The sequence below is a fragment of the Xiphias gladius genome, chromosome 15 (assembly GCF_016859285.1).
Source record: "Xiphias gladius isolate SHS-SW01 ecotype Sanya breed wild chromosome 15, ASM1685928v1, whole genome shotgun sequence".
Classification (NCBI taxonomy): Eukaryota; Metazoa; Chordata; class Actinopteri; order Istiophoriformes; family Xiphiidae; genus Xiphias; species Xiphias gladius.
This window is the reverse complement of record NC_053414.1, coordinates 21209292-21232598: the sequence shown is the minus strand read 5'-3', so window position 1 is coordinate 21232598 and position 23307 is coordinate 21209292. Positions and strand designations below refer to the sequence as shown.

General features: G+C 39.8%; 1 protein-coding gene across 2 annotated transcripts in view; it reads right to left on the bottom strand.

Annotated features, from left to right (window-relative positions):
- The window catches only part of prkcaa (protein kinase C, alpha, a), a 143875-nt gene that overhangs the window by 32102 nt on the left and 88466 nt on the right, over nucleotides 1-23307 (bottom strand). For both annotated transcript variants that reach the window (XM_040145306.1, XM_040145307.1), the window contains exons 6-13: nucleotides 18858-19014; nucleotides 18349-18483; nucleotides 17746-17839; nucleotides 10998-11141; nucleotides 10694-10867; nucleotides 7846-7937; nucleotides 7011-7073; nucleotides 6525-6663 (exon numbers count right to left, since the gene is read on the bottom strand). In XM_040145306.1, coding sequence (XP_040001240.1) covers nucleotides 6525-6663; nucleotides 7011-7073; nucleotides 7846-7937; nucleotides 10694-10867; nucleotides 10998-11141; nucleotides 17746-17839; nucleotides 18349-18483; nucleotides 18858-19014 — 998 coding nt within the window. The remainder of the gene's footprint in view (nucleotides 1-6524; nucleotides 6664-7010; nucleotides 7074-7845; nucleotides 7938-10693; nucleotides 10868-10997; nucleotides 11142-17745; nucleotides 17840-18348; nucleotides 18484-18857; nucleotides 19015-23307) is intronic.

The following is a 23307-nucleotide window of genomic DNA, read 5'->3' as shown; positions in this document are numbered from 1 at the left end:
ATTAATTTCTAAAAAATAGTCATGCACTGGCGGTGCAGTGTTTGATCAGTGCTTTCCTGAACCTATCTTGCAAAAAAACATCAAAATCATGACAACTGTGAAGATCTGTTTAAGATGCAGTTCACGTATTCTTCTGTCAGCGAATGTGTTTAAGCTCTTAAGGATCATATCAACATGAAAGAGATTAAGAATGAGGTTATAACTGAGACTACAGCCTAATGTTAAAATGAACATGGTGCATTGAGAAGGTGAGAAGTGCTGACCCGTAATCCTTGGCTTTCCATAGTTCTTTGGTGACAAGGCATGAAGGTTCAGTACAGAAAAGCCCCTTTCCCTTATCGTGGTTTGATGTTTTTAATTAGCCTGAGGGTCAAAGACTCCATGGTGAGGGATCTCTGTGAGTGAAATCTCTGAGCTTGCCTGTTCAAATCCCTCTTCCTGCAGGAATCATGCCGACCTTCATTCTGACCTGACAGCTGCCAGTGAATTCAGCTACACCCTCTGAAAGATTTGTTTTCACATAAGATTTGCACTCTGTTGGAATATTTCAATATGTATGAGAAGAGATGAGTCCTTATCCTTATAAACTGAGAGCAGAATAATCTTACCGGGAAAACAAAAACACTTACTCACTCGGGATCTCCCTACTCACATCCAAACAAAAATAAATAACGTTTCATAAAAGAGACAGATCTGATGTAATACAACACATTATGGTAACACGACAACTTTGAGCAGTCCAAATGTACCACATCTTTAATGAGGGGAGTCGAGTTGTTTAGTACTCTACTGATTTGCTAAGAGGATACAGTTTTACCATGTCTGGGTGAACTAGGCCAATATTAGACAGCGCGTCATCCAGGACCTAATGGGGCCTATTTGTTGCACAGTGTCACTGAGAACTGACCTCACAGTCTCTCTTGCAAAACCATGTGAGTGAGATCGAGGCAAAAAGAAAGAGAAAAGGAAAGAAAAAAAGGCAGAAAGGACAATTAAAGTTCAGCAAAACGCAACTGTTTAGATACGTGTCAGGCCATCCTGCAAAATACTGCGCTAATGTGACGCTGCTGTGATTCACTGCCCTTGCCACCCATCGCCTGTCTGCGAAAACACCAGCGGACATTTACTGTTTCGGGCACAGTGACCTTTGTGCTCCCCAGCAGCATATTAAGTCTAGTCATTCAGCTTTCTACTTATTTATTATGTACAGGGATGTTTGTTTGCTTCGCTGTTTGCATGATGCTGATGAATACATGAAGTGCTCTTTCATTCTACCAGATTAGCAGTGATGGAAATAGACAAGGATGACCTGTGCCTGACATTCCCTGCTCTCATCCTGTTTTATTTTTCACTTTATTGTACGAAAGCCTCTGGCCAGTAGTGCTCTGTTGATTCACTCGGTACAAATACGTGTGTGTGCGTGTGTGTGTATGTGTGTGTGTGCGCGCGTGTGTCTTTCCATTTGTGTGTTTGTGTGTGTGTGTACATTAATCAAGATATGTGTCAAAATATGTTTTGTGTGCCTGCATGAGCACCGATGTGTGTTTGTATGTTCATTTATGTACCTGTACTTGTGGCTTGAACAGTCCTTTGTGTGTGTGTGTGTGTGTGTGTGTGTGTGTGTGTGTGTGTGTGTGTGTGTGTGTGTGTGTGTGTGTGTGTGTGTGTGTGTGTGTGTGTGTGTTTGTGCTCTCTCACATTAGACCTAATGCTACATGACAGTTCTGGATCAGACTGCTAGCTATTCAAGGCTACTCTCCTCAGTACACACACAAGCACCAACCTGTGCTCCTCTAACCCTCATCCTCCATATGGACACAGATTTAAAAGGAAAAAAAAAAAACTCAGTGTGGTTGAACACGACAGTGCACAACACCGCCCTTATGACCAACACTGTTATAGGTTGCTATCTGCCTTGCTGTTGTTAACGGATCCCTTTGAGGAATGTGAGTGCTGTGGAGCAGATACGGTGTGCATCAGGCCATGCTTTAGTGGCCTGTTTTTTGAAAGCATTTCTCAGTACTGTGTGCTGTAGTTGGTTTCATCCACTGATGATATTAATGAGCAGCCTTGGGGTTTACGTGAGCATCCTACACTGCAAGTAGCACAGTAGATCAACAGCAACTTTTCACATATGAAGCCACGAGAAGCCAATTTAAAAGGGAACTCCAGGATTTTAGTATTGACCTTCCATAAAGTTGGGAAGGCTTGTGAGCAACAGATTATAGAAAGAATTTTAGGATAGAAAGTTCGGAAGGTTAAGAAAATTATCCAGCGTTTACCCAATGTCTGTTTTGAATTCAGTGTCCTGCTGAGTTTTCATTTTTTAATATAGCAAATTAGCAGATTGTTCTGTGTAGACATAAATACTGTATGTATATTTCTAGATAGGCAGCATAGAATATATACTTACAGATGCCAATTCACAACTGACCTGCCACAGAATATGATGTATTATTGATGACACTAAAATATTTCTTTGCATGCATTATGTACTGTATCCATTACCAGTAGCATACTGTGCTAGCTAACGATGTTAATTAAAAATAACCCTATAGGGAAAATACATTGTAGTGGCATGCACATGTGGAGAGGAGAGGAGAAAGTTAGAAAGTTTGCATGGCTGCTTTCATGCGCTTGCTCCCTTTAATGCTTTCAATTCCTCTCCACTGCCTCATTTGCTGCTTCCTTCTCACATTCTCTTTTTTCACCTTTTTTCCCCTGACTTTTTCTCACTCTTCACTCACTTTTCCAACCACGGACAAAGTGATTTCTTAAGACTACTAATAGCCCTGAGTTGCAAACATTGGGTTGAGTGCTCAGTAATTGGTGACGAGTTTAAAAATGGAGCTGCCACTGCAAAAGCAGACAGCAAGTCCATGATGACTCAGGGTTGCTATTCCTAGTTCTCAAACTTTTTGAGAAATAAGGAAAAGCAACAAAAATGGAACTACAGTACATCTCTGCATCTTAAACAACCCTTAATTGTGCATATTCAAGTCGCCTGAAGCAAAAACAGTTGGGTCTGATTATAAAAAAATGAGCAAAATACCTTTCGAAGTTATGAGCCTGTGTGAGAACTTAGTTAACTTTTTCTTTAAAATAAATGTATTTCCTTCATTAAAGCAAATGGAAAGACTACAGAGAAAATTAATGTCCCAGACATCCAGCATTGTACATATCAATGCTGGTTGTGAAAGTCTAAGTAAGTAAGTTCTGCCTCACTATTCCCTATTATCATCCACTAACACTTTCTGGACAAACAGCAGCTGATAGTAGATAGCAGTTGATGAATAAATTTGTATTCAATTAGCCTGACACTTCAAAGACCCCAGCTGCTGTTTCAGCTGACAGAGGAGTGAGCAGCGAGGTGGACACCCATGCCTCCTAATGCCACACTGCAGTGGGGACCAAGTAAGGCATAGAGGGAAATGACCCGTCAGACAGCTCAATATCCTCAAATGCCCTCATTACATGACGCAGAGTCATCGTTAGGCAACTCTTTCTCATTTCAATTCCTACTTTCTTTGCTTCTTTCCTTCAGCATCCAGTTACACTTCTAGGCTTCTGCTCTTTTCCTCACAGTTAATACCTTATGTCTCCTGCTTTCTATTTTTCTGTTTGCTCCATTCTCTGTCTCTACCTGTCTTCCTCACTATCTCTTTCTCTCTGTGTCAAAGTCATTGAGGTGTAAATTCACATTAGTGTGAGCATTCCTCCCAGACAGGAGCTACCAATGACTGGCTATTTGGGTCAGAGAAAACAAAGCGAAAACTGTGTGCCTGCACGTGTGTGTGTGTGTCTGTGTCTGTGTGCGTGTGTCTGTGTGTGGTGACTAGCAGCAGGAACTACATTCTGTCATATGTGTGCTGACAACCAGGAGATCCACCGAAAATATTTCTCATCTCACAGCTATCTCACAGATCCTGAGATACAAACATGCAAAACCCCACCAACACAGCTATGTTGCAGATGTGAACACACTATAGCAGCTTATATAAACACAAACACACACTGCAATGCATTCGAGTTTACCTTATTAAGGGTGGCAGGTGCCCCCCACCCTGCCTCTGTAAATAGACCCTCTGGTGTACATATTGGTGGTTCTCAATTGTTTGGAAATTATGGTTGGACGCAGAAAATCAAAACCCCATTATCCTCCCTTACCACTTACCCCAAACCTACATGATGAAATCGGAAATGGCCGGAAATGGCCGACACCTACAACTTGTCGATGTAACTTTATTCAAATTTCAGTGATGAACCAATTGGATATGACAAAACTCTGCAAATGTTGTTGTTCATGATTGATATAAAATCTCTTCTTGAGTTCAGTGAGACATCACTCATGTATATGCAACTTCAGGATGAATAGATCAATCAAACACTACCCAATCTAGATCCGTAACACTCTCAAATTCAACAAACTACTCACTGCAGCTTCAGGATAAAAAGAAACAGGCTTTTTTGAATTTTTGGGACAAACAGGCCAAAAAGATTGTCTTATACTACTGTTACTGTTTCTGACAGCTTATATAATGTGTATACACCTACAGCGTGTTCAATAAATAAGAGGTATTATAAGAACAATACAAAAAAAAGGGACCAATAAAAGTTATTTGTATGAAGCATGTGCCCAACCCGTTAGGTCAAAATCAGCTAATAAAGTAATTAACAGTTGATCCTTCTGTCAAATGCAAAATGTAGGAGCACTTTACCTCGATTGTCTCTGAAAATGTCACCACCGTGAGCCCATTTTTAAGGTCAGCCTCCACCTATGAGTGTTTTTGAGTGTGTGCATGTGTGTACAATTGTGTGCGTGATTGGGCTTGTGTGTCTTATTGAAAGAATTGTGTGCATGTGATGCATCATGAGTGTCACTGTGTGCCATCATGTACGTGTGACTTAGCATAAAGTGTGTGACATGTAATGTGTGTCTTGGCTATGGAAATAGTCGCTGCTCTAACTCCTGCTGTCTCATCCTTGGCTGGCGCATTAGTGTCAGTCTGACTCTGAACGGTCACAGCATGTTCACCCTGTGTCCGTGGGGCGGAATTAACCTCCCAGTCTGTCAGAGAGGGTTTTAGAGAGAATCGATAATGCAGCCCACCATTAAATAGAAGCCAACTAACTGATAATGGCCAGAGAGTTGGACCAACTAAATCAGTACATAAAGTATGAACTGCTGAAAGCTGCTGCATCGGACCTTTCATGTTACTGTATTTGGTGAAATTAAGAGAGACTGATAAATAGATTAATAGGCTCAAAAATGGCATTGAATTATGGATACTAAGCCCGGTTTCCAGATCCCATGCCTGTGTTTAGCAAGGTGATGGCACTACCCCTTAGCTTTAGCTTTAGATTAAGTTTTAATGAAATTAGGGCTAATCGGGTGTATTTTGTCAATATCTTTACATTTCTGAAATATTTAGTTTGTTGTAAAATCACAACCTTTTGTCAGCGTTTCATGTATGATGTGATCATCTGTCGGGATAGATCGAGGGTTATGGTATCCCTACTGAACCCTGTCTATGGAACTGGGTATTGCAAAAATATCAACTTCCAAAAGTTGCCACCAAATACTTGCTTGTTCAGACTTTTGATCTTATTTATTTATACTTTCAGGAAAATATTTCCCCGTTGAAATTATAATTAAAATTTTACAATCGATTTTACTTGGGCAAAGATCTTGTTCAGGTTTTGTAGAACAACGTGTTGAAACCCAGCAAAGTAAGTTAGCTTCATTTTAGTAATTGTACTGAAACATGTATCATATTGAAAATGGTACTGAAATATTTCCAGTGATACACAACTATGGTCAGCAGGGGGCTTACCATTCATCCAGTCAGTCAACTTAGACTTACCCTGTCCACACCTCCTGCCATGAGTGAGGGCAGGGTCAGTCCCCATTTACTTGGACTGAAACCAGACCAACCAGACAAATTCAACATTGAAAGCTAACGCTGGTGAGGATTCCTGTCACTGTGAGTTAACTTTGACAAGTTGAGCATTAAGACGTATGTACCAGTTTTCATGTCCGCAATATTAGATGGATGTTGCCAGTCAGCAATAGCTAGAACAAGCACAACATCTACGCATATGTGTTGGCAAAATTACCTCAATCATGATCACAAATGATGAGGTCAAATTCTCAAGCCAAGTGGATTTGTCATGAATTAAATAGTTATCGCTGAAACGGATCAAAGTAACATCCTGATAAAGGATCAAATTTACTCGTGAGAAAACCCACTGGGATATACAGAGACCCCAGCTTGTGCGTTTAGATTAAATTTGGACTTGCCAGCAGGCACACTGGGTGTCCGTCTGCGTGGGGATGCTTACGTCACTGAACAATGCTAGTGTGTATGTGGTCGTGTGTGTGTGCCTGTCCGGAGGCAGTGACCTTAATCTGAAACACAAGGGTGACATAGGCTCCGACCAGATAGCGAGAGAGATGACCTCATGCATCAAAACATGCACTCGGGCACATGCACACACAGCTCGCCATGTTGAGCCTCACTTACCTCTGGGGCTATGTAGTCTGGAGTGCCGCAGAAGGTGCGCGTGGTCACTCCTTCTGACATGTTCTCTTTACACATGCCAAAGTCAGCAATCTTGATGTGTCCCTCAGAGTCCAGCATCACATTGTCCAACTTCAGATCCCTGAGGAAGTAGACAGACATTCAAAACATCCTTGAAGTTACTGACTTTTCTTTTAGAATTAGTTTCACCAGGCGGCTTTCACCGCTAACGCTAACTACCTTATTTCTCTACTATTTATTCCAGGCAAAAACCCTGTTGTTGTTGCTGGGTGTTTTCATAAAAAGAAAAACAAAAGCAAGATCTTTCATTATAGGATGGCTAACTACTGTGTGGTATGTGTTGTAAAAAACAGACATTCAATACATCACAAAATGTCTAAATATTACTTTAAATGTAGCCAGGGGATATGAAGGACAGCGTGCATTGTACTTGTGCTATGTAAACTGTGTAAACTAGTTAGTACTCACCTGTAGATGATTCCTTTACTGTGCAGGAAGAAGAGACCAGCAGCGATCTCTGCTGCATAGAACCTGTAATAACACCAACGCATTTATAGAGCCTCAACACGAGGAAGATTAACCTTCAAAACACTTACAGAAAGCTTTTCTTTAGTCAAGAAATAATACCATCACAGAAATCCAACTTTTTACACAATTTCCACATTACTGTTGTTGTAGCTTTTTTTTTTTTTTGACTTTCTTTTTTTTTTTTTTTTTTAGCCTCCGTGAGCAGCACAGTGGCCAGAGGCCCTGTGTTTTCGGGGTTGTCCGTCCGTCCATCCGTCCCATTGTCGCACCCGCGATATCTCAGAAATGCCTCGAGGGAATTTCCTCAAATTTGGCAAAGTCATTCACTTGGACTCAAGGATGAACGGATTAGATTTTAATGGTCAAAGGTCACAGGTCAAGGTCACTATGACCTCACGTCCATCCCATTTTTGTGAACGCGATATCTCAGGAGCGCCTTGAGGGAATTTCATTATATCTGGCACAAACGACCACTTGGAGTCAAGGATGTACCGATTACAATTTGGTAGGTCAAAGGTCAAGGTCACTGTGACCTCCCCAGACAGATTTATGGCCCCAACACAAGAATTCATATGCTTTTATGACAAAATTTAACACAAATGTCTAATAGGATAAAATGATGAAGTGATGACATTTTATATCCAAACGCTAAAAGTTCAACTTCACTGTGACATCATAATGTAATTCTAGTTTTACCTTAGTAACACTATAAAAGATTTTTAAGAGGCTGAGATCAAACCCAAAACAATAATTATCTTAAATTGGCATGTCTTACACTGCCTGAGGTTCCTTGAACTTGCCCACTTGTTGGATATGGTACATGAGGTCTCCCCCATTTACATACTCCATGACAAAGTAGAGACGATCCTGTGGTCATACAGACAGAGAGATACAAAAGGAGAGGAGATTGGGATAGATGTGGCATGGGGAGGGTAGAGAGAGAAAAATATGCAAAATCACTATTTTGCACAAAAAAATGGCAAGGTCCACAAAAGCCTTAAAATTCTTTATGCTTTCAAATCTCTAAACAGAAAGATAAAGTTTAGTGTTACAGCCTCCTTTAGCCTTGCTGTCTGAGTCCTTCCATCGTTCCTGCTACACTTTCCATGACAAGGTGACCTAAAAAGCCCACAACAAAGCGCTTCATGGAAAAAGAAAACACTCAACACAGACATCTGTCAGGATATATTCTCTTTATCTAACAGTGATGGTCTGCTACAGCCCATGACAAGTTTGGCCCGGCCCCTACTCCAGCTGTGTTTGATGGTCCCTTACTAGCTCAAAACGACTATCTCACACAGCAACAGACCCGTACTGATGGCAAAGCCGAACCTTCCACCTGGTTTGCCAGAGTGTCACTACCTACAACAAAGCAGACAGTGACCACTACACACTCTCTACATCTCTGTACCTCTCACATTAAACTGTACTCTTCTATCTCATTGAAACAGTGTGTTCTCACTAATGGCTCACAAAAGATAATTCAGCTGGATTTCATTCTGATGAATAATGACAACATACTGTCTTAACAAAGAATATTTAAATATGGCACTGCATGTTATTATGCTAAAAAATCTTCTGGTGCACAAGACCTTCAGCACAAATGTTTTACTTATTTTGTAAAATAAAACACAAAACATATAAACAGAGAAATAAAATGAAATAAAATTCCTTCAAAAACTTGAAGTAAACTTAAATCATAAGCTAAACTTTGCATATTTAATGTTCATTTGATATTCACATACTGTATTACAATCTATTGTTTACTTCTAAACATTACACATTATTTTGGTGTTTCATGTGCTTCATTTCATCATATTCAAATTTTTTTCTCCTTTTCTATTGCTGCTTATTTTTCTCAAAATTTGTCTTTAATTACCGTATTTTAATACAAGAGCGCTGGCAGATTTTGTGCAGAAATCAACTGAGCACATTTGAAAACGTCTTGATGTCTCCTGCATCCAAGACTGGATTAACCCCTCTATCTGACCTGCTAAAAGTTTTGGTGATGACCAGGATTCTTTAAAAAAAAAACTGGGAATCTTGTCTTAAATCTCAAGGGTTTGTGTGAAACAGCTAAGTGAGATCAAAAACTGCCTGTGGACCTGGCTTTGCCTTGTATCTTTACGAACACAAAAACTAAACTATATGAAACAGGACCAGTTTGTTGCATAAGAAAATACAGTAGGTCAACAACCGTGCGATACACCAGGCTCACTAATGACATTTAAAGCTAAAACATCTAGAAAACAAGGCACTCAATAGAGTTGCATCGAACTGCCTTTCCGACCAATGATACACCTGTCTTTAATACGCAAATCTGAAGCCCTGTTTATGATGGTTTATTGTTTGTCTGTTGTGTATCCATGAATATGCTATGAGCCAAGATTTGTCTCCTCCTATTTCCTCTGTCTGCCTGCTTCGTCCGGCTTTGCCATCGTCTAACCAATGGGTAGATGGGTACATTTACCAAGAGGCATTCTGATTAAGCTAAATGCTGATTTCTTCCACATTTAGCCTAAAATGTATGTAAGGTGTGTGGCATGAAAAAGGTCGAACTAAAGACACTATCAGGTCAAATTAGAGGATCTGTAGGGTCCAGTGTTTTTGGAGCTTGACACAGTCTAGGGACTAAAGATCAGAATATCAGGATATTTGACTTTATATGTGTCATGAAAGGACAGAGACCATCACACTATGCCAGCTTGAGTATACTGCCACTCAGCCAGGACCTATCAGCTGTTACTGTTAGCTGTGATACCTTGAGTGATTCTCCACGACATGAAAGGAATGAAGGAACTTAATCTGAGAAGGTTTTGGCTCAGAATTTAGGAAGTCCCACTTCCATTTCTGGGTAGGTGTTAAAGCAGGGCAATAAGAGATATTTCTCGAAGATTTCATAAACTTACATGGAAGAGGGAAGACTGATTGCAATTTATTGTGTACAGTATGTATGTGCATGACAGCTTAGTACACACTGGCAAGGTTAGAGTAAGGAGAAAAAAGACTGTAAATGGCATCAAATTATTATGTAAAGCAAATTTGTCATTACTCTATGTGTGTGTCCATACTTGTTTCTATGCATGTGGGTGCATACATCTGCACTTGTGTCTGTGCTTATATAAGCGATACCAATACACTCCTATTGATAGTGTGTTTGTGTGTGGGTATGGCAGCATGTGCTTCAAAACGTGCCTGTATTTATGAGGGCATGTCTTTTCACTCACACAGTATGTGCTCTCAGGTTGTGGGCTCTGGTTTTGGTATGACTCAAACACACACACACGCACGCACACGCACACACGCACACACACGCGCACACACACACACACACACACACACACACACACACACACACACACACACACACACACACACACACACACACACACACACACACACACTAACACAAACCTCAGCTTTCTAACTGGGGTTTGTTTGTTTCCTCTTCTGTTTTTTTGTTTTTGTTTTTTAAAAATTGTATTAGTCATACACGTCATCTACTGCTCTCTACATCACTTTATGAGTAAGATGTTTTGCTAGAAGCCCTTTCATGAATTAATTTGCCCTGACCTGCCCTGGAGTGACTTGTCCTGATGTGTGTCCAGGAGCATTTTACCTACCACAGTCTGGAAGCACGAGTGGAGCTGTGTGAGGAAGGGCGGCTTGTCCTGTTGTGCCAGAACTCTCTTCTCCACCATGGTACATTCTACGTCATCGTCCTGGATCACCACGTCCTTTTTCAGGATCTTGATTGCATACAGCTCGTCACTGGCCTTCATCTCTGCCAGCATAACCTTCAGAAAAAGAGAGCGAGGGGGAGATGAGGTAGGAAAAGATCATTTTTGGATATCTGTCCTTCTTTGCTACCAGTGACACTAAGGGATGCACTTTATTTTTAAGCTGATTTCAGCTCAGCTGTCTCACCTTGCCGAAGCTGCCTTTCCCCAACACAGCCAAGAAGGAGAAGTCGCTGAGCTTGACTTGGTCCAGGCTGTTGGATGGCAGCTGGCTGGAGCAGGTGTCGTCCGTCTCGTCAATCACTTTCTTACCAGGGCCTAGCTTGGCTTTCTGCACTCAGGGCACAGAAGACGAGGTGTGTAAGAGATAAACATCTTGGAAGTAACACACACATAACGTAAAGCTTCACTGTGTAGTTTAGTCAAGATAACTAGTTCCTGAATTCCTAAAATGTGGGCCTTGTTTGAAAAGTTATCACGGTAAATGCATAAATTAAAGAGACTGAACTAACCCTAAACTTAGAAGTTTCTTTGTGGTGGATTCTTCTTGTAGTGAGATTTAATGAGAAATATTTCCAGACCAAGCCTTCCAATTTCCCCATCTTTATCAAACCTCTACAGCCATTATCATACACATAAATATTTAATGAGACAGCTTTAGGTGATTATCCTCTACATGTGCTCACACACTCACTCACACTGTTTATTTGCCTTCTCACAGCCAAAATACACTGATTCAAAAGAATTCAAAATTAAGAGGGTGAAATGAGACTGCGGTGCCATTGTGGAGCTGATATGATAAAAAAAAAATGGCTCCAAACAAACAGATACAATTTCATAAATTGTACTAAACTGAGTAAAACAAGAGGATACATTAACATTTATATACAATTGTTATCATGTTACATTATAGACTATTAAATAGCTGAAGATATGACCCAGCCATCTTAAAACATGGTAAGAAGCAACTCTCATTAAAACGAATTACAACCTCAGTACTGGCTGTTCTTGTCGGTTTAAAGGAGCATAGTTTCGAATGATGACAAACTTTTGTGCAAAGTAACAGCCCGAAACCCTTTTCACAATTTATGTTAAAGACCTGAGGAGAAAAACTAAAATTAGGACCAACATGAGACATTCTTGGTCTTGGAACATCTTGCAATAAAAACACAAGGCAAAGGTGCTGTATTCCATGTCCTATGACTGCTTATGTTTCAAAAGATGTTACATCTTTATTGGTTATCTATTAACATCGTAAATCAGGGGAAAATTTTTATAAGTTAAATTATATATATATTATATATATATTATATATTATAAACAATGAAAATCAATATATGGGTGTTTAGTAGACACTTTTATCCTGTGTCTATTGCTTATCACTTAACATATTTTGAAGATACACCTGCATAACTGGAAACAGGCGTAACATTATTTTAAGCATTACATCACTGTTATCCTTACTTACATCTTATCGTGTAAAGGCCGAGTCTTTAAAAGCAATTCCTCTTGTTGTACTCACATCAAACCTAAAAAAAGGCTGCTGATTTCTCACTAGAGGAGACTTGCATTGCTGCTAGAGTAATGAAGGGAAGGATGCCACACTGTGGTGTCACCATGTGCATGCATAAGGCATACAACTGTCTCTGACCTGAATTTGCAAAAATGCAAAAAGATTCTCTTCTACTAATTTTCTTCATGCCAAAGTCATGCTCAATCTCCCAGAAAGGCAAGATGCTTCAAGAAACATGCTAAAAACCTGCAGTGCATTATGCTAAATAAATACCCGCCTTTGAGAAAGTCTGAACGCTAAACAACAATCAAATATGACGTAACCTTTCGTACTTTTCTGTCTCTCCGCACAAAAAACACAACCCACACTGCCATGTCCAGGTTTCACACTCAGCCAAGGCCAAACACAGGTCCAATGTCATGCTGTACCCTCACATCATAAGTATAATCTACATCCACATGCTTCAAAGACGGTCCTTTGTTTAGCTTTAGCAAGGATTTTGACACACCGGCATTAGATTGACGTAATTTCTTACTGTTCCTGGATATAGAAGATCATGATCTAGATCTATGTAAGTAGAGGGGAAGTCATACCCTGTGTGAGCAAACCAATGCACCTTCGTTGGATGCTGAGCCAGTGAAGGTCACTTTTGTATAAACAAATACTCACGAACAATTGCACTACATGTGGAGAAAAAACCTGTGACTTTTATCCAAAATACTTAAGTGAAAGAAACCTCTATTAAGGACCAACCGGGGAAAATAGGTTTCAAACCCTCTCAGTATCTGTCTTAACAAAATAAAGAGATCCCCAGGAAACAGCAGAAAAGTGGGTGTTACCCAACAACAGATTAATATGACACATTTTCTCATTTATCACCTTAAGGAATCAATTTATCATTTATTTTATGCCCAATTCAGACTTTTTCATACTATTCTCATTAAATTAAGACATTCAACATGAGACAACCAATGCTTAGCAGCTTTAGTTTGGTTAATGGCATCTATCATAGTCTGCTCTTAATCTGGGAGAGCAGCAGTGAAACTCGAAGCAGAGCAGACTGTATCAGACCACAGCAAACCTGTAAGCTTTAGCCAACGAAAAGAACGTGGCCGAGCGGAGCGAGCAGCAGCCTTACTTCCTTCCTCTCAGACGCACCTGAACAGAGTCTTCCACAACTGCTTGGTCCTGAAACCATAGGGAGAAGGGAGCCAAGAGGGCTGACTCACTTAGTACACTTGAGTAAACTGTGGGCGTGAACCACAACAGCTGATTTTTATATGCAGATAGTTGAAGGCCAGCAGGAGTGAATTCATACACACGGACAAAAAGAAAACTTTAGATCTCAATCCATAGGTGGTTGAGTATAAGTTTACAGTGCTGCCATTATAACAGTCACAATGATGCACTGTTATGTACAAGTTCCCACTGTGGCAGAAACATAGAACACAGAACATACACATGAAGATAACATAGCCAAGTGAAAATGACCTGACCTCTATTATTTTCTTGAACAAGAAAAAAAGTGTATTACATCATTTTTGTGTTAATAATAACTAGTTTGATATTACTGTGAAGATGAAAAAAACTGTGGTAAAAGAAATTCTGCAAATGCCACTGTGAATCATAAAGTGCAAAGTTGGTTGGTTGGAAATCAACTTTTCAAGTATGAAGAAGAAGCAAGGTGAAAATTTGCGAGTGGAAAAAAAAAGTGTTAACTTGCAAGCATACTGATGATGGCCTAGAGACCACCCCCCCCCCACACACACACACACACACACAGACACACACACACACACACACACACACACACACTAAGAGGGTTGCTCAGTATTTTGGTGATGTATTTCATTTCAATGCTGACATCTAGTGTTCACAATTGGTTAGGTTTCTCTGTATGTACTGTGTCAGGTGTGGACTATTTCTGTAGTTCCCCATTCCTGTATTAGTTACGTCTCAATGTGAAGCCTGATCTAAAGATACAATGAGATGTCTGCAGGTAGGAGAAGTAGAAAATATGACACAAAGCTCTAAGATAAGAAAAAAAATCAATGACCGTATGCTTCCTGGTTATACCTGCGGTGACGATGATCTAAGCACGAAGGATGTAGAAAGGCAGAGTGATCCAAAGACATGACACATACAAAATATAAAGACACACATGCAGACAAATGTATAGCCATGAACTGTGGGCGGTACAGTGTCAGGATTTACTAACAATCCTCTGACAAACTGAAGAACAGGAAGCAGGGAAGACAAAGAACTGAACTCTCACTTGATTCAAATATTTGCACAATTCACTTCCTCCCAAGGGCTCAATGCGCCACATATTCGAAATATATGTAATATGAAGAAAATTTTGTTTAGTAAATTCATCCATATTTATATTTTCATTCCCTCTACAAAAATGTTGATTTATACTGAAATTTTCAGTTCTTCCAAGTACAGACATTGATTTATTGAAGCAACATCAGTTTGCTTCTTTCTTTTTATCAGTTTTAATTTCTTTTATGAATACACAACTCATATCCAGAACAAACTGTTGGTAAACTGGATCAATTTGCAACCGCATACAAATGATCAAACATGAGGAGGAGTGAAGGAACGTGTCACCACAACAAGATGAGATGATAGGGAGGAGAGAAGAGGAGAGGAGAGGAGAGGAGAGGAGAGGGCTACCTTTAGATTAAAGTTAATTTGGCAGTCCTGAGAGCAGGGGCAAGAAGAGGAGAGAGGAAGAGAGAAACTCTTGCATTAAATATGACAAGATGACACAGGATGAAGAAGCATTTGTACAGTATAAGTCTCACCAAGCACACAGGAGGGAGCAGGAGGCTAAGGGAAAAAAGGGAGAGAACCACAGGGTTTTAAGAAGAGGAAAAAGGAGAAAGAAGAGAGAGAGGTTCTCCAGGCCGTATAGCATCCAAAAAAGATCAAGACAATAAAGTTAAGCGGACATCATATTTTGGAGACCTGAAGATGCAAAAACTTTAATATAAAGACAGTACCTTTATTTTAGATATATAAAACAGTATTGACATTTTGGTAATGATTATTTGGTTATAGAGAAAGTTGTTTTTGAGTTCCAGCTTTAATCATATTTACTGTATTATGTCTGCAAAATACTGTAGAAATACATATGGAGAAAAATGTGTGCATCAACACTAATCCGTTTCACTGCTTATATTGAGTAGGACTATGTAGTTTCTTTAATCAAATATCTTAAAAAAAATAGAAATGTTGAAAATACCTACTCTCTGCAAATATATTTGGGGTTTGTTAACGTGCATGTGCAGAATAAGAACAAGCTTGTGTATGTGAGCAGGCTGAAGGACCACCTGTCAAACCAACACCTTGACCATGATGCATGATGCATCTCATTTTGGTGAAAATATGTACTGCAGGTCTTGTGGAGCTGCTATCCTGACAACCACACGCAGACAGGTGCCAGGAGGTCAGACTCCTCTCTGGGTCTGACCTCCTCGCCACCTTGTTTTTTCGTTTCTCTGTCTTCATTACATGAGAACCACCTTCTGTATGAAGACCTAAAATGACCTGCTATCGTGTCACCACTGAAAAAAAATGTTTCAAACTCCCAAAACTGGCTGGCTACCTGACAGCTGCTGCTTGGCAAACAACCTCAAAAGGTAATGGACATGATAGGTGAGGCTGTGAAAAGTTTGTTTACAGTGGCAATGGTTTTTAACACTTTGGTTAAAGTATCATTTATACATAAATAAAATGCCTATAAGGCTTTAAGAAATTGTTAGTTGTGCCAGACTGGATTTTGAAAATACAGGATACAAATTAACAGGGTGTGAAAAGATTTTAACTGCTTTTAACACCAAAATAATATACAATCTACAAATTAGTTTTGGCTTTCAATACCAACCTTGACCTTTCACCCTGCCTTTCTATTCTTTCTAATTCTATCCACAACTTTCCACTATGTGCAGCAGGAATGTCATGGAACTGTAAAAAGTCTCCTCAAGAAACCTGGGCTCCCACTGAGATGTTGAACAATATGAGAGACAATCAGACGGCCACAAAGAGCGCTGCTTCTCTCTCAGCACGCCAGAAAAACTGATGCGGCAAATTGGATGAGGGAAAAGAGCATTTAGTCCTGTTTCATCAACCACCCCTAAAAAGGTCTTGTACAATGTGTGAGTGTTTGTATAAGTATGTTTGGGTGGCACCTGAGAGATGAAAGTTTATGATTTAATTATAATTGTAGATACTCCAATACTGCTCAGTGTTAATTTTACATTATTATTGGAAATGTGCTATGATGATCATCAAATGATTTTTTATAAGTCATGTAGAATTGTCATTGAGCAGCATCTAGCTAAGAAGAAAAAAACACATAGGAGGGAAGAGGACTACAGAACTCCAGCTACACTGCTTACAGTACAGTGAGTGGTAGTTTATTTTCAAGTAAAAATCTCAAATTACCCTGTGTTCAACTTTTTAAACAACATTACAAGGAGCCTATCTTTTGGAAAATTACTGAATTCTAGGAACTTAAATTCAGTCTTTATTTCGACAGCTTGTGATACCAACAGCTGCCAAGAGCTCTGATATATAAAGTGTCAACGATCTGATATACTACCTAAAGCTCATGAATATCATGGTATCCAAACATCTCAGGCTTTGTATCAAATAGCCATGTCCTTGTAGATTAAATGAAAAAAAAAAAAAAAAAAAAAAAGAACCATCAAACGCTGTCTGTGGTGCTTTGATTTAACTCCAGACTGTAATCTCTCTGATGTAAGAACAAAATGCTAACAATTGAAAACACACACATCCCACAAGTTCATTGTAGAAATGAATTCTCGAGGGCAAAAAGACCCTGAGCTGAGGAGGTCTTTGAAAGCTGCAGCTGCCACACTGTCATCTTTAATTTAACAGCTGTGCAGCTGAGGAGAGCGTTTGATAATTCTGATCGACATGCTTGTTTTTGAGCTGAGGGCGGCCGGACTAACAGCATAGATGCTTATACACACCTGTTAATAATGGATTAAGTAAAAAGTTGTCGGGTTTATTTAAATGAGATAAACAAAGGTGGACTGACTTAGCAAAGATGCTGTAAGTATGATGGCCTTAGTCACAGACCTGGACAGGGCACTGTCAGTGACTGAGTTACCATGCCATCACCAACTGTGACTCTGGTATAAAGAAAAGACAAATATCTTACAAGTTACCCAAAAGAAAAGTCTCATAAAGAGTCATTCATGGACCAAAGAAATAAACATTTACACTGAGCACACAAACATATCAGAACTAAGAAACTGTAGACATCCAGTGATATTGTTTTCTGTGTTTTGACACTCCAGATGAGACATGGAGTCAATAATTAAAGTCAACACACAACAGACAAACAGACAATGATGCACGGTGGTGATTATTTTAGTGTGATCCTCACCTCAAATTTCTGCCTCAGTTCCTCATTACCATCATCCTCCTCTGAGATAGGAACATTGTAGTATTCCCCCTCCTCCTGACACAACAACTTATACCTGGACGAGAGAGAGAGAGGCAGGGAGAAGGAGCATGGACACATTTGGATTAACACAGAGAGAAACGCAAGATAAGAAACTAGCAGATTCTTCCACTCAACTATTCCAATCTTTCACTCATCTCAAACTACTGGGCCTTGGTACAGTTCATAGGAAACCAACGACACATCTCAGAGCCGACAAAAACACAACTGTCAATTAAACAGGTGAAAAATTACTTTTTTTTTTTGCTCCCCTGGGACAAACCTACTGATGTTGCAGCTCCAAGTAGCCTTCAGTCAGTACAGCGCAAGATGCTGCCCACAGCACATGTCCCAAGCTTAACCTACTGTGTTCCTCAGAGGGTGCTGTGTTTGTTGGGAACCTGCAATCTAAGCTCTCTGGATATAAAGAGGCAAAGGAGGCTTTATTAACTGGAAACTTAACCCTAGTTAATACCACACTGTGTAACTACAAACACTACACAAGTGTCAATGACGGTAGTGAATCCTTAAGGAAGTGAGCGTTACCAGCCACAGACTGGAGACTTCATGAGCTCTGACACGCCAAAAGAAAGGGATCCCATGAAGTCATTCCTTGTGGTCCGGTCCCAGTCCCACACCTCCACTGACAGCCTGCGGTCCTTATCTGTAGGTTTCATCTTACTGTGCAACACAGGGACGGCATTTGATTAATATACAAGTAAATGTGTATATATTTACTGTGCTGGTTGTAAAACACTGAACTTTAATACATTATATTATCATCATTAAATTATTATATTATTAATTACCTTTTAAGTAACAACACCGACACTGGTGATAGCAATAGTGGTAGCAGCAGTACAAAGTATAAGCAGTATCAGTGGTATTATTTGTATCCACATTAGAAGATATTAGACGCAGCAGTACAACTAGTTTATGCTGTAATGTTTAATGTACATATGAAATGAAATTCACATGACATTATGTTCATTAGGTCATGTTAAAAAATATCTATAACTGTACTGTAGGCTGTAGGTAACAGCTAAATTACTCACAAAGTAAAGGTTTCGTTCCATTTGGGGTTGAGGCTAGAGCGGATGGTTTTGGTCTTCTGCTTGGTCTCATTTTTGGGGTCTGGTATGAGCTTGAGCTTGACATACGGATCAGACAGGCCGTTGGGGTCCATGGGGATCAGGTTTCTGCCTTCACTCACTGAGGAAAATAAAGAATAGAGAGAAAATATTAATTTGCCTATAGAGACATCAAGATGTACTCAAACAGTATAGATATGACTGCATGCATATAATTTGTGTATACAGTGGCATGAAAAAGTTTGGCCACCCCTGGTCATAATTTCTGTTACTGTGAATAGTTAAGTGAGAAGAAGATGAACTGATCTCCTAAAGGCATAAAGTTAAAAGTGAAACATTCCTTTCAACATTTTAAGTAAGCTTAGTGTATTATTACAAGGAAAGATGCACCAAACAAAAGTTTGGGCACCTCAAGAGATTTGAGCCCTAAGATAACTTTTACCAGGGTCTCAGACCTTGATTAGCTTTTTAGGGCTATGGCTTGTTCACAGTCACTGTTAGGAAAGGCCAAGTGATGAAAATTTAAAAGCTGTAGACGTCCAGCCAGCCAACAATCGGTAGCCATGGGCTCCTCTATGCAGCTGCCTAGAACTCTGAAAATTAAAATAAGTGATGCCCACAAAGCAGGAGAAGGCTATAAGAAGATAGCAAAGTGTTTTTAGGTAGCCGTTTCCTCAGTTCAGTGTGATTAAGAAATGACAGTTAACAGGAACAGTGGATGTCCAGTTGATTTCCGAAAGAACAAGAATATGTTCAGAGAGAACTTCTCATAGGATTCCTAGAAAGGCAAATCAAAACCCCTGATTGACTGCAAAAGACCTTCAGGAAGATTTAGCAGACTCTGGAGTGGGGGAGCACTGTTCTACTGTGCAGCAACACCTTCACCACTATGATCTTCATGGAAGAGGAAGAGTTATCAGAAGAAAACCTGTCCTGCGTCCTCACCACAAAATGCAGCATCACAAGTTTTCTGAGTAACATCTAAACAAGTTTTGGGCCTTTTTCCTTTTTTGTTATTTTGACTGTAAAAGATGGAAATAAAAAAAGCCTCTTGCTTAAATTATTAAAGAAATTTGTCATCAAACCTTTTGGAAATCAGGTCATCTTTTACTTGCTTAGCTATTCACAGTAACAGACATTTTGACCAGGGGTGCCCGAACATTTTGATGCCACTTTACAGTATATATGTGATTCTGGAAAAGCATTGCTTTAATTTGCACAACTAAGTCTCCTCACACAAATTCAAGAAAACAAAGCAGTGGTCCTAGCTTATCCCATATTCACCACCTGTCACAATATTGTAATACTGATAAATGATGTATTTATGAAATCAGCCTAGTTTCAATAGCGAAAATGAACAAATTGTCTTGTGTCTACACTGAGGACTTCATTCATATTCCGTGTGGTTTCTACAGTACAAATTGCTTTGGTCAGGAAAAACAGATGCTTTCTTTAAGCAACAAGAGAACATCAATAGAGTAAACTTGTGTAGGCAGGGGCTCTCTTCTCATCCTCCTATATTTAGCTGTTTAGTAAACAATTGCACAGCAGACACATTACCACTCCAATAGCCCTGAGCACTGGAGCACTGCTGGACCTGAACAACAGTATAACACACACAAAGACACACACACAAACTGTACCCCTGCCCACACACATACAGTTGCCCGCACTCAGACTTACACGGAGACACACACACACACACACACACACACACACACAAATACTTTCTTTTTTATCTACACACAATGCACCCAGCATCCCTGCAGGGACAGGGTGAATGCCAACCTTGCTTGGCTAAACCTCAACCCATGGAGACTTCTGGGACAGACATCTCTCCATATGGCCCTGTCAGTCACACTACAGTGGCCGCCTGAGTAGTGAAGACGCTAACTGACCTTTGACCTGGAGAGGAAGGTGCAAAGCCAGTATATTAAGACTGTGTGAGATAATTGCTAAAAAAGTCTTAGCTAAAATATTCAGAATGAGGTACTGTATTAAGAGGATCGATAGGGATAAATTAACAAAACCAATGACGGATGGTCATCACTGAGCTAATAAAGTAATTGTTGTAATACAATACAAATACAGTATTATTCTATTTCTAATAGGATGCCACAAAAGTTATACAATACAGGGAAAAATAAATGATCAGACTAATTATGACTATTTTATTATAGAGCCTCTGGTAAAACCTTCCATGCCAAAGTGGCCTCATTTTACTCTCAGTGTGGTTGCACCAATAGAATCAGATGACTATTTGATAAGCTAAGAGTAAATAGCTTACAATTGTTTGGTTTTATTTTCAGCACCTATGGTGGAGGATTTCAGTGCGGAGCATTGTTAGTGAGGTGTGAAGTTATGTGAGTGACGGAGCGAGCTGGTGTGGAGCACAGACACACACACACACACACACACACACACATGCGCGTGCGCGCACACACACACACACACACCAAGAGAAAGGGAGAGAGACAGAGAGGGAGCATACAGTACTTGAGAAGAGAGACAGACAGACGCTTACAGAAGCAGCTGGAGGTGTGGGAAGGTATTGAGCTATCCTAAGCTGGCAGCCCTCTGCTTTCTCACACATCAAACAGAAAAGTGTAAATTCAGTCGACGGGCACCCGAGAACGGCTTACTGGATACTGTGTTTGCACTTGAGTCCACTCTAAAATGGATGCACTCTACAGCTGAGACAGAAAGACTGAAACACAGATGGACTGTGTTTTTTTGCTGATTACTTAGATGTAAAGATAAAAATTGAACCTTGCTACCTCCTCTTCATTCGTATCTCTTTAAATTTCACCAAAGGGGGCGAAATGGAAGAGAAATGAATTTAATATGCGAGCTTGATAAGGGATCCCACATTATGTCTGTTCATCTTCTGGATGGAATAGCAGGTGGTCCTTAACAGTCTGTGCATTCACTGGAGTGGTGGCTGTAAAAGTAACAACCCTCGGATAAATGCTGATACTGTACGTGCTGTATCTCCAAATACCCACCTGTCAACTTTCAGTTGAATGAGGATGTGCAAGTCTTTAACTTTGAACTCTTGTGGTCATGTTTTGAATATTTCAAATGCTGATTGTATGTATGCAAAGCCCCAGCACCCAAATGACATTTATAAAACAGCCCCAACCAGACCAACAAAGAGACATTGTTCAGTGGCTTGTGCTCGTATATGTGTTTGTGGAATAAAATCAGTGGTCATATAATAAAACCATTTCTGAATATTAAATAATCATTCTTTTAGGTAATCATTCTGTCCCGGAAAGCGGAAGAATACAAACTAAATAAAATTATACAGTATAAACTCATAATATAATATGCTGGACATTTCTAGAATAATATCACAAAAAAGTACTGAAACTGGTATGGGGATAGAAAATGAACATATAAAAACAAAGGTTAAAAACTGAAAAAGAAAAAAAACAAAAAATGGGAGTAAAACCTGGTGGTATTGGTTGCAGAATGTGTGTATGGGCTAAAATTGAAGTTCGCTGTGACCAAAAGATTATGTTATTGTTCATGTTTTTATTGACTACAGACAAGAGACCATTAAATAGAGAACTACTGCTACAGACTGTACTTCCCTTCATGACCAGTAGGGGGTGCACTAGACTGTCTAATCTAGCATGGCTGGCACAGAGTTTTTCCTTGCATATAACTTGATGGCATAAACCTCACAAGATGTGCGTGTAGTCCTAATTCTTTTCATCTGTACTGCAAACACTAAAGCTGACAAGCAAAGTTATCTGCGGTGTTGAAAATTCTTGGTTAAAGGTCCAATCATTTTTTTAAATGAAAAACCTGAATAACGTTTATGCACTGTTTTGGACATGCGGTGTGCTGTATGTCTGTAAGTGTGCTGTGCACGATGGTGCCATATCTGTCTGTGCATGGGAGTTTAAAAACACATGCATATGCAAATAGACACACAGACCAACACTTCACTTGGACAAAGGAAGAATAGTTGTGTGGAGGGGCCTTGAAAGAGTTGCTCGGATACAAGTCTTCACAACTATCTCGGCTTGCATTTAAACAGCAGCAACAAGTCAAATATGGTGCAGCTTCTACAAAAAGGTGCAGCCAAGCTTAACTGAGTTTTTGATTTCGCTCCATAATGCTGACTACCTCATGAAACCTGCTCCTTGTGAGGTTAGTATCTTGTCTACGACAAACTATTATACAAAGTCTTACTCCTTTTTGTAGAGAAATCAGTCACATGTAAGACGAGTGCCCCTGTGTTTCTCTATACTGCTCACACCACTGTTGCACACCATTTAGAAGGCTCATTATGATGCAGACAGAATCTACTTTGGCTAAGTAGTTAAGTGTGGCACCAGCACAAATAGCCTCACTGGGCTGAAAATTGAGTCTGGGTCTCTCTTGCTGGCTCATAGCTAAAATA